Raw genomic sequence first — 12,234 nt, forward strand, 5'->3', positions numbered from 1 at the left:
GACAATAGGTTTGATTGTTTTTGTTTTTAGGTACTTTCTCAGGATACCCACCTTTAATGCAGTGATTGTCCTAGAGCAGAAATTGTTTCCACTTTGACATTTCTGGATTCCACCATTTATTTCATAGAAAATGAAAGTACACAGAATATTTTTCCCATTTCTAAAAGCAATGTATACTGTGGAGTATAGTGAAAGTAACAAAAATAATCCCAAACCTCACAACTCAAAGATAGTTATCCTCATATATATCTTCCAGTCTTTTTGTGTGTGTATGTATTTGGGGTAGTGGGGTTAAGAAACACACCTGTGTCTCACCTCTTATTGTGGGTTGAAATGTGTGCCCTAAAAAGATATGTTCAAGTTCTAATCCCTAGTACCTCTGAATATGGCCTGATTTGGAAGTAGCATCTTTACAGATGCAATTTTTTAACATGAAGTCATACTGCAGTAGGGTGAGCTCTAATTCAAAATGGCTGGTGTTCTTTAAAAATAGAAGAAACAGACAGGAAAGACAAAATGAGGTCACATGAAGATAGAGGCATAGATTAAAACTACCACAATCCAAAGAACCCTTAGAGTTATCAGAAGTTGGAAAAGACAAGGAAGGATCTACCCCTAGAACCTTCAGATGGAGCATTTGGACTCCAAAAGTGTGAGAGAATAAACTTTCGTTGTTGTAAGCCACCTAGTTTGTGGTATTTTATTACTGTTATGGCAGACTTGGGAAACTAATACATCCCTTTGCCCTATACACTTAGCACATGTCTAGCTCAGCGTCTGACTAAAGTCATGATCTTCTCAATTACTTAATCACCTCGTATACATGTGCAAGCTGGTCAGTGAAAATAGAAGACAGAAAAAGAATGGATGCATTTGAAATGTGGTGTTGGTGAGGAATATTGAACATACCATAGACTACCAAAGAAGGAACAAGTCAGTCTTAGAGGAAATATAACCAGGATTCTCCTCAGAAATGAGGATAGTGAGTCTTCATCTTGCTTACTTGTCATCAGGAAAGACCAATCACTTAGAAAAAGGACATAATGTTTGGTAAAGTAAAAGGTCAATGAAATGAGGGAAACCCTCAGTGAGATGGATTGACATAAGACCTGCAACAATGACCTCAAACATGTTACTATCAAAGATGCCATAGAAAAATCCTGATCAAAAGGGGGAAAACACAGAAGAGAATTTCAAAATCTCAGAGACTCTAGACTTTTTGGAGCTGTGGATGTTGGATGAACCCCTGAAACTGTTGTCCTGGAATAATCTTTAAACCCTTAGTCAAAAATATCCCCTGAAGTCTTCTTAACTGAATAACAGTTTAGTTTAACTAGTAAAAACAGATCTGCTTTGAGCATTATAGGATCACTGGCGGCACAGTGCCTAAGGCATTTAACTGTTAACCAGAAGGTTGGCAGTTCAAATCCACCAGCCACTCCATGGAAGGAAGATGAGGTAATCTACTTCCACAAAGATTTACCACGTTGGAAAGTCAGTGGGGGTTGCTATGAGTCATAATCGACTCAATGGCAGTGGGTTTGGTTTGGTTTTGAGCATTATGCTCTTTTAAGGACTATCTATGTGTGATCAACTTGAAAGATCAGATAGGAACCATAGGGAACAGTGAGTTTATGTTAATGAAGGAAGGAAACTCAGAAAAGGAGGGTGAGGATGGTTACACAATTCAAAGAATGTAATAAATGTCACTAAATTGTACATGTAGAAACTGTTGAATTGGAGTATGTTTTGCTGAGTATACCAACAAAATAAATAAAATTTAAAGGAAAGAAAAGTTAATTACAAAAATGTCTCTTACTCCAAAAAGGATGTGAGAGCAGACTGCTATCATGCTCTAAGCTGGACTATTACAATCATATGCATAAAATTTAGGTCATACTTATTTGAATGAAATGTTCAAACCAAACCAAACCCACTGCCACCAAGTTGATTCTGAGTCATAGTGACCCCCTTTGGGTTTCTAAGGCGATAAATCTTTACTGAAGTAGATTGCACAGTCTTCCTTCTACGGAGTAGCTGATGGGTTTGAACTACTAACCTTCTGGTTAGTAGTCAGATGCCTTAGGCAGTGTGCTATCAGAGCTCCTTATAAAATGTCCAGAATAGGCAAATCTATAGAAAGGAAATTCAGATTAGTGATTGCGAGAGGCTGGAGGGCTGGGGAACTTAGACACAATATAATTGATATATTTTGGTGTGTATAATTATACCTATATAAGTATAAATATTTATCAGGGAGATTATTACTATACCCAAAAAATATAAATATTTAAAATATTCCTACTAAGTTGCCCTTGCAATGTGTGGGAGTATCTACTTTGAAAGCTCTTCCCAACACTGAGTAATTAGGTTAAAAAAAAATGGTACAGGACCAATGTTGCCAATTTAACAGGCAAAAAATTGTATCTCAATATTTAATTAGCGTTTCCTTGATTACAAGCAAGGTTATTCGTATTTCTTCTTTTGCCATTTACCCATTCTTATTCTTTACCCCCCCTTTTTTTTAACCCCCCCCCTTTTGCACTTAGGTATTTGCTTTTTTCATATTGATTAGTAAGATTGTTTTATATATTAAAGAACTTAATTCTTTACTTATTACTGTTTTTTCAGAGGGTTTGCTTTTTAACTTTATTGGTAATGTTTGTGTGTGTTTATATATGTATATGTATACATACACTGCCATTCTAAATAGTGCATAGCCACCTGTTTATATCTTTGTCTTTAGAGTTTCTTTCTTTACTTTTATGTTTAGAAAGGGGTTTTTCTGATTTGATATATTGGATTGTGCTGGACTGAAGCACTGGGCTCTCATTCTGACTTCCATTTATTAGGTAAAATAAACCCACTGCTGTTGAGTAAATTATGACTCACAGTGACGCTATAGGACAGAGTAAAACTGCCCCATAGCGTTTCCAAGGCTGTGAATCTTTATTTATGGATGCGGACTGCCTCATCTTTCTCCTGTGGAGCAGCTGGTGGGTGGGCTCCATCTTTTGGTTAGCAGCCAAATGCTTTAATCACAATGTCACTAGAGCCCCCTGCTAGTTAAGATAAACCAAACCAAACCAAACTCACTGCCATTTAGTTGGATCCAACTCATAGTGATTTCTTGGTTTCCGAAGCAGTATCACTACGAAAGTAAATTGCCCAACCTTCCTTCCGAGGAGTTCCTAGACTTCATTTCCTTAAGGAGCTCTGGTGGCTCAGTGCCTAAAGCAGTTCACGGCTAACCAGAACTTAGTGGTTCAAACCCACCAGCCACTCCTGGGAAGGAAGATGAGGCAATCTACTTACCACTTCGGAAACCCAATGGGGGTTGCTATGTAATCAACTTAATGGCAGTGGGTTTTGGTTTTCATTTTCTTATATTTAAAAACTCAAAGCAAAGATACTGTTTACCAAATTGATTAGTTTCCTAGTGGTTCTGTTACAGAAGAACCACAAACAGATGGCTTTAAAGAGCGTAAGTTTATTTTCTCACAGTTCAGGAGGCTAGAAGTACTAATTCAGAGTGTGACTCTAGGGAGAACTTTCTTTGTCTATTTCAACTTCTAGTTGTTGTTAGATGCTGTCCAGTAGGTCCCAACTCACAGCGACCCTGTATACAACAGAACAAAACACTGCCCACTATTGTACCATCCTCAAAATCATTGCCATGTTTGAGCTGGTTGTTGCCCCATAGAAGCTCTGGTGGCGTAATGCCTAAGGCATTTGACTGCTAATCAGAAGGCTGCTGGTTCAAACCCACCAGCCACTCCTCGGAAGGAAGACTGGGCAATCTACTTCTGAAGAGATGCTGCCTCGGAAACCCAAAGAGGGGTCACTATGGGTTGAAATCGACTCGATGGCAGTGAGTTTGGTTTTTGGTTTGGTCGCCCCATAGAGTTTCCAAGGCTGTAATCTTTATGGAAGCAGACTGCCACATCTTTCTCCCATGAAGCCACTGGGTGAGTTTGAACCACTGACCTTTCATTTAGCAATCAAGTGCTTAACCACTGCACCACCAAGGCTCCTTGAGAGGAGAGCATATGGGTGAAAAGATCAGCAAATGTAGCCGCAAGCAGAAAACAATGAGTTAATGCTTGGAAGTAGGCTGATATATGAGGTCAGCTCTTGTTCTTAAAGAGAAATAATTTATTTACAGAAGATAACTAAGGATTTAAAGGACATTTATGAGTATAAATGTTAATAGAATTAGGTGCTCTTAACAGGAGTTTTGAATATACCTTTGACTTTAATCACAATGGTTTCCAAAAAATTCTAATTTTTGCTGTGGATATATTTACCTAATCCTGATAAAGCTCACCTAAATAAGTGTTATCATACTTTGCTTCAAAGTGCAAATATTTTACCAGCCTCTTTCATGAGCACAAATATTATCTTTAGCTTAGGTTTCTGAGAGTGAAAACTGAGAGAACAAGTCTGAGAGAGCAAGTCTCAAGAAGTTAAGATAGAAAATGCATTGAGCCATGTCACTTTAGTTTTGTGTATTTCACTGTACATAAATTATATTTCAATAAAATGTATTTTAAAAAAAAGAAGTTAAGATAGTCCCACCCTGTTTTCATGTGCTCTTCTGTTGACTGTTGTTGTTGTTGTTGTTATTTGCCATCGAGTCAGCCCCGACTCATAGCGACCCCTCCTTGGGTTTCCAAGGCAGTGTCACTACGGAAGTAGGAAGGCCCAACCTTCCTTCCGAGGAGTGGCTGGATGACTAGTGAGTTTAAACTCACTCATTGCTGTCAAGTCAGATCTGACTCATAGTCTTGAGTTTCTGAGGCGGTATCACTATGGAAGTAGATTGCCCAATCTCCCTTCTGAGGAGTGGCTGGTGGGTTTGAACCGCCAGCCTTCTGGTTAGCAGTCAAATGCCTTAGGCACTATGCCACCAGAGCTCCCAAATAGTGAGTTAGGCTTAGAGAAAAACGTAACAAAACCAATTGCATTAGAGTTGATTCTGATCCCATGTATGTCAGAGTAGATCTGTGCTTCATAAAGTTTCAATGGCTGATTTTTTAAAATGTAAATTACAAGGTGCTTTACTTAGGTGACTCGGGATGGACTGGGACTTCCAGTCTTCTAGTTAGCAGAATTTTTGCATCACCCAGGGACTCCTAGGCCTAGAGAAGTGTTGGTGAATTTTTGCTTTTTAAAGTTCGAAGCATTAGGTCTGACACTTGACAGTGGCAAGACTTTAGGCAAGTCACTTTTCTGCTCCTGATGGCACTTTTCTTTGCTCTGTAAAATGGCAGGATGGGACCAGATGGCCTCTAAGCTTCTTTCCACTTGATGTTGGACTGTTGTGTCTCTGATGTAGCCATTTCACTTTTCTGAAAATATAGTGAGAATTTAAAATGGAATGTTCAGTCTGATTACATGAAAAGCATTAAACCCAAACTACTTAATTTTCATATCAGCGTGAGTGCCTAAGGCATTTGACTGCTAACCAGAAGGCTGCTGGTTCATCCCACCAGCTGCTCCTTGAAAGGAAGTTTGGGCAAACTACTTCTGTAGTGATACTGCCTCAGAAACCCAGGGAGGGGTCACTATGAGTTGGATCCGACTTGACAGCAGCAGATATATGCCTAGCACACTGGGGAAAATTAATTTTTAAGACTGTTCTCTCTAATTCTAAAAATGAATGATATAAGTAATGATATGTAACCTCAGGTGCATTGTACTGCCTTCGTATTATCTCCTGGCTTTTTTGTTCTCCCTGCCAGCATATTCCAAAGGAGCCCTAATAGCATCCCAGACTCAACACCTTACTTTCTTCCATCTAATCCAATTTGTCTCTTGTCCCATTTTTTTCAAAATCTTTGTGAAGTGTTGTTGGTTCATAAATGTTTCATGAGATACATAAACATTATCTCTGTGCTTCTTGGATAATAACTCACTTAAACAACTTATCTCCTTATGAGATACTTTGTCCTTAAGGAAAACTTGTCTGGCTGTTGGGATTGAGACATTGTGGGAGACAGGTTTTTCAGTGCTCTCAAATGCCATGTTGAGCACTCCTCTATGTCTTAGAAGACATGTTCCTCCCTTGAAGTTGCTCACAGTCTAGGGGAGAATAAAATGCTGAAATGGCATGAAAATGTGCCCTCTCACCTATCCACAAGATTGTTCCCCTTTCCACCCATTCACTGATTTTTCCTCCTTTTTTTATTACCTTCCCCTTCACCCAAGTTAATATGTGTTTATTCTGTAGTTAGTAGTTTATCCTCCTTCTTCTCCCACCCCTGGTAACTATCAAAGAATATTTCTTTTGTGTGAGACTCTTTTCTTGATCTTTCACAGTAGTTGTCTCATACAATATTTGTCCTTTCCTGATTAACTAATTTCACTCAGCATAATGTCCTCTGGGTTCATCCATATTATGAGATGTTTTGCAGATTCATCATTGTTCTTTAATGTTGTGTAGTATTCCGTTGTGTGTATGTACACAGTTTGTTTAACCATTCCTCCATGGATGGGTATTTAGCTTGTTTCCATTGGGAATGGAGGAGTGATGGACATGGTGTGTGCATGTATCTGTTTGTGTCATAGTTCTTATTTCTCTGGGGTATATACCTTGCAGTGGCATTGCTGAATCACGTGTATTTCTATTTCCAGCTTTTTAAGGAAGTGCCATACCATTTTGCACCATTTTATAATCCCATCAGCCATGTATGAGGGTTCCAATCTCTCTACAACCTTGCCAGCATTTGTTGTTTTCTGTTTTTTACAATTTTGCTATTAGTGCTGTGGTGAGATGATATCACATTGTTGTTTTAATTTTCACCTCTCTAATGGAGCTCTAGGAGCTCTAATAGCATAGTGCGTAAGGCATTTGACTGCTAACCAGAAGGTTGGCAGTTCAAACCCACTAGGCACTCTGCAGAGGAAGATGGGCAATCTACTTCCATCAAGATTTACCACTTTGGAAACTCAATGGGAGTCCCTATAAATCAGAATCAATTTGATGACAGTGGATTTGGGTTTTTTTATTAATGGCTAATGATCATGAGCTTTTCTTCATGTGTTTGTTAGCTGCCTAAATGTCTTCTTTGGTGAAGTGTCTGTTCATATACTTCCACAGATTTTTAATCATCTAAATGAGAGGAAGGAGTATAAGTGATGCAAACAGTTAATGTGTTCACCTGCCAATCAAAGGTTGGTGGTTCAAGTCCACCCAGAGGCACCTCAGAAGAAAAGCCTGGCAGTCTGTTTTAAAAAAACACTATGAAACATTGGAAACACTATGGAGCGTAGTTCTGCTTTGACATACATGGGGTTGCCAGGAGTCAGAATTGACTCCATGGCAACTGGTTAAATGGAATGACATGTCAAGCTACTCCATAACCAGCCACTATGTGGCAGCTCTAAATCTTGCCAAAGTTTGAGTCACAATTGAGTCAGGCCAAGTGCAGTGCTATGCAGTTCCTCCTTGGAAGGAAGATGGGGCAATCTACTTCCGTAGTGATACTGCCTTGGAAACCCAAGGAGGGGTCACTATGAGTCGGGTCTGACTCCGTGGCACATAACAACAACAACAGCAGTGTAAATAGACTTTAAAGTGACCATGTGCAGATAATAACAATAGGGTAACATTTATTGAGTCTTTACTATGTGCCAGAGACTGTTCAAAATGCACTCAACTTATTAATTTGCCTGACAATCCCTACTGTTATTTCCCTAATTTTACAAATGAAGAAAGTGAAATAGAAAAGTAACGTGACTTTCCCAATATCACACAGCCAACAACCAGCAAAGCCAGGATACAAACTCACACAGTTACGTTTTAGAGCCCACAGTCTATTGCCAACTTTGATGCCCTTCTAGCATCCACAAGGAAATCCAGAAAATAAAGCAAAAAGTAGTAAAATGGTACCCAGTCCATAATTGTCATCTTGATGTAGTGAAAATAGATAGTATATACAGGCATCCATAAATATACAGCAGGAATCAGTAAACTTTGTCTGAAAAGGGACAGACAGCAAATATTTAGGTTATGCTGACCAGAAAGTCTCTGTCACACCTACTCAACTCTGCAGTTGTACCACCAAGCAGCCATAAAAAACCAAACTCATTGCCGTCTCATAGAGACCCATCCTTGGGTTTCTGAGGTGGTAGCTCTACAGAAGTAGATTGCCCACCTTCCTTCTGAAGAATGGCTAGTGGATTTGAACCGCCAGCCTTCTGGTTAGCAGTCAAATGCATTAAGCACTATGCCACCAGAGCTCCCAAAGCAGCCATAGATGATATACAAATAAATGAGCATAACTGTGTCCCAATAAAATTTTATTTATAGACACTGATTTTGAATGTCATATAATTTTTATGTGTCACAAAATATTATTCTTCTTTGGATTTTTTTCCCCCTCATCCATTAAAACATGTAAAACCATTTTTAGCTTGCAGGCTATATAAATACATATGGGAGGCCAGACTGAACCCACAGGCTGTGGTTTTCCAATCCTTGATGTGCTGGATTTAACTTAATGCTGAGTGCCTACCATGAGCTAGAGCTGAAGATACACAAAAATAGTCCCCATTGCACTACTGGTGGAGCAAAAAACAATTGAAGGGAGTACAAGGTGCTACCGGAGCAGGCAGAAAGGTTCCTAGACTTGGGAGGGCAGGGAAGGTTTATTGGGGAAGGCATTGTTACACCAGTGCCTGAAGGATGATAGGTAGGAACTTATCAAGAGCTTATCCCACTGCTGTGTATGTTTTCACTACAATTAAAAAAGAGAAAGACTATTCCAAGTAGGGAGCTCTGGTGGCGTAGTGCCTAAGGCATTTGACTGGTAACCAGAAGGCTGGGGATTCAAACCCACCAGCCACTCCTCAGAAGGAAGGTTGGGCGATCTACTTCCATAGAGATACCACCTCAGAAACCCAAGGAGGGGTCGCTATGAGTTGGATCTGGCTTGATGGCAGTGAGTTTGGTTTGGCTTTTGGTATTCCAAGTAAAAGGCCAAACCAAAACCAAACTCTGCCATGGAGTGGGATCTGACTCTTAGCAACCCCTCTTCGGGTTTCTGAGTTAGTATAACTATGGAAGTAGATTGCCCAACCTTCCTTCCAAGGAGTGGTTGGTGGGTTTGAACCACCAGCCTTCTGGTTAGCAGTCGCATGCCTTAGGCACTACGCCACTAGAGCTCCCAGTAGAAGGCCAGTGGAGTCAAAAGAGATAGATTTGAGGCTCAGTACTATCGTTTATTCATTATTGGCTATCAGGTAAGTCAAAGTACCTCTGGGCTTTAGTTTCCCTCATGTGTAAAATGGATATGAGAGAAGAGTGGTGGTTCAGAAGTAGAATTCTCATCTTCTATATAGGAGAAAACTCACTGCCATTGAGTCGGATCCTACTCATAGTGACCCCTTCTTGGGTTTCTGAGGCGGTATCACCACAGAAATAGATTGCCCAACCTTCCTTCTGAAGAGTGGCTGGTGGGTTTGAACTTCCAGCCTTCTGGTTAGCAGTCAAATGCCTTAGGCATACACCACCAGAGATCCTTCCATATAGGAGTCCAGGGTTCAATAGCCAGACAATGCACCTTGTGCAGCCAACACCAGTTTGTCATTGGAGACATGTGTGCTACTATGATGCTGAACAGGTTTCAGCAGAGTTTCCACACTAAAATGGACTGATGATCTACTTCTGAAAATCAGCCAATGAAAACCCTGTGAATCACAATGGTTTATCTGCCACAGATCATAGAGATGGCCTAGCACTGAGCAGCATTTCATCCTGTTGTGCATGGGGTCACCCTGAGCTGGAGCTGGGTTGACAGCAGCTAGTAACAACAACAACAATAATATATTGTGTTAGGATCCACCTTACTCCAGTATGACCTCATGTTAACTTAATTGCATCAGCAAAGACACTATTTCCAAATGAGTTCACATTAACAGGTACCAGTGTTTAGGACTTGAACCTACCCTTTTTGGGGACACAATTCAACACAAAATAAAGGATGAGAGACAGATATTTTTCTTGCTCCCGGCATCATCTGTTGTTGTTGTTGTTATGTGCCATCGAGTCGGACCCGACTCATAGCAACCCCTCCTTGGGTTTCCAAGGCAGTATCACTATGGTAGTAGATTGCCCCATCTTCCTTCCGAGGAGTGGCTGGTGGGTTTGAACCACCAGCCTTCTGGTTAGCAGTCAGGTGCCTTAGGCACTATGCTACCCGAGCTCCTCCAACATCCCCTGGCTGCTAACAATAGCAACAAAATGTGTAGAATGGCAATGGTGAGCTCACATATTTGCCAGTGAGATAATATAGGCAAACACATGGTTGAATATTAGTTCAAATTCATCCTCAGTATTCTCCAGTTGTCAGTTGAATGAGTTGGTTGTGGTTTGTTCCAGCTGTGAAGTTCTATGATTTTTTTATTTTCATTTTTAGGTAAAAAGAAACTCCACTATTAAACAACTCCGGCTATTGTCAATGGAAATTGCAACCTGCCTTGGGACGTCTGTGACTGATCAAAGTTGAAGACATATAGACATATACTGTACCCTGTATTCAAAGGTGATATCAATGATTGTGATGCTGGTCCTGTCTGGATGAAGGGAGCTGTAAGACTGACACAAATTCTACTCTTAACCCAGCCTGGGAAAGACCACTCTGAGTTGACAGCTGGGGCTGATTTTGAAGGGTTTTGACTTCCAGACAAATCTGCCTACCTGTGCTTAGCTCTTGCCTGGTTGTTCAGTTTGCCTCAGTGGCTCATGTCCTCAGATCCATTAAACTTAGGTTGATTCTCCTTCCCTTCCATGAGTGGCAACATTTCTACTCTTACTGAAGACAAGAAGTTAGAACAGATTCCCCAACTACCTGTAGATAGCCTGCAGGTTCACTTCAGCAATAGTATGAACTCAGGCAAATGACATGAAAAGAATGATTATAGAAAAAATGAAGCTGAAGATGTTTGGGTTCATCATAGGGCTAGTGGCCATGTCTTTAACTCTTTTTTTCTTGTATACCAACAACATAATTCCACACACATACCTGCATGTGGGGAAAATCTCAAATACTTCAGTTCTTGTAGAAGTCTGTGATATGATTGTGACAGGAAAGAAAATGGTCTTGGATGAAAATATACCAATGACATCATTGAGAGATATAACTTGTCAACAATACTTGATACAGAATCACTATATAATGGAGCCTCTATCCAAAGAAGAAGCTGAGTTCCCTCTGGTATATATCATGGTCATCCACAAAGACTTTGATACATTTGAAAGGCTCTTCAGGGCTATTTACATGCCCCAAAATGTCTACTGTGTTCATGTGGATGAGAAGGCCACAGCTGCTTTCAAAGAGACAGTGGGAAAACTACTGAGCTGCTTCTCAAATGCCTTTCTGGCCTCTAAGAGAGAGTCTGTGGTCTATGCAGGAATTTCTAGGCTCCAGGCTGACCTGAACTGCTTGAGAGACCTGGTGGCCTTGGAGATTCCCTGGAAGTATGTGATCAATACCTGTGGGCAAGATTTCCCCCTGAAAACCAACAAGGAGATAGTTCACTACCTGAAAGGCTTTAAAGGGAAAAATATTACCCCAGGGGGGTTGCCTCCTCCTCATATTATCAGAAGGACTAAATATGTGCACTTAGAACAGAGATTCTCTCTTTTTTCCTTTATGCTGTGGACTTGGATACGAAAAAGGCCTCCTCCCCATAACCTGACCATTTACTTTGGCTCTGCCTACGTTGCCCTTACAAGAGAGTTTGCTAATTTTGTTCTCCAAGACCAGAGGGCTATTGATTTACTTGAGTGGTCAAAGGACACCTACTCTCCGGATGAACATTTCTGGGTGACACTCAATATGATTCCAGGTATGTGGAACTGGATTTCCATTCTAAGTGTGCCCTAAAACCATAATGTCCAGAAATATTTTAGAGAGAGGGTGTGCGCATGCTCTGGTGGTGCAGTGCGTAAGGCATTTGACTGCTAACCAGAAGGTTGACAGTTCAAGCCCACCAGCTGTTCCAATATGTATTCATTCCAAAACTAGTTGCTATCCAGTCAGCTCTGACTTTCGGTGATCCCATGTGTGTCAGAGTAGAACTGTGCTCCACAGGGTTTTCAAAGCTGATTTTTAGAAGTCGGTTCACCAGGCTCTTCTTCCCAGGTACATCTGGGTGGACTTGAACCTGCCCCAACAATTTTTTGGTTAGTAACTTAGCGCTTAAAGGTCTGCACCACCCAAGGATTCC

General features: G+C 40.6%; 1 protein-coding gene across 1 annotated transcript; it reads left to right on the forward strand.

The window, feature by feature from the left end:
• Positions 1–10,931: 10,931 nt before the first annotated feature.
• LOC103206667 (N-acetyllactosaminide beta-1,6-N-acetylglucosaminyl-transferase-like) lies at positions 10,932–11,891 on the forward strand. Its single transcript, XM_007952166.1, has one exon. The coding sequence runs from the start codon at positions 10,932–10,934 to the stop codon at positions 11,889–11,891; it is 960 nt and encodes a 319-aa protein (XP_007950357.1).
• Positions 11,892–12,234: the final 343 nt, after the last annotated feature.

This window comes from Orycteropus afer, unplaced genomic scaffold (genome assembly GCF_000298275.1).
Source record: "Orycteropus afer afer isolate SDZICR_OR568_19922 unplaced genomic scaffold, OryAfe1.0 scaffold00012, whole genome shotgun sequence".
In the NCBI taxonomy this organism is placed as follows: domain Eukaryota; kingdom Metazoa; phylum Chordata; class Mammalia; order Tubulidentata; family Orycteropodidae; genus Orycteropus; species Orycteropus afer.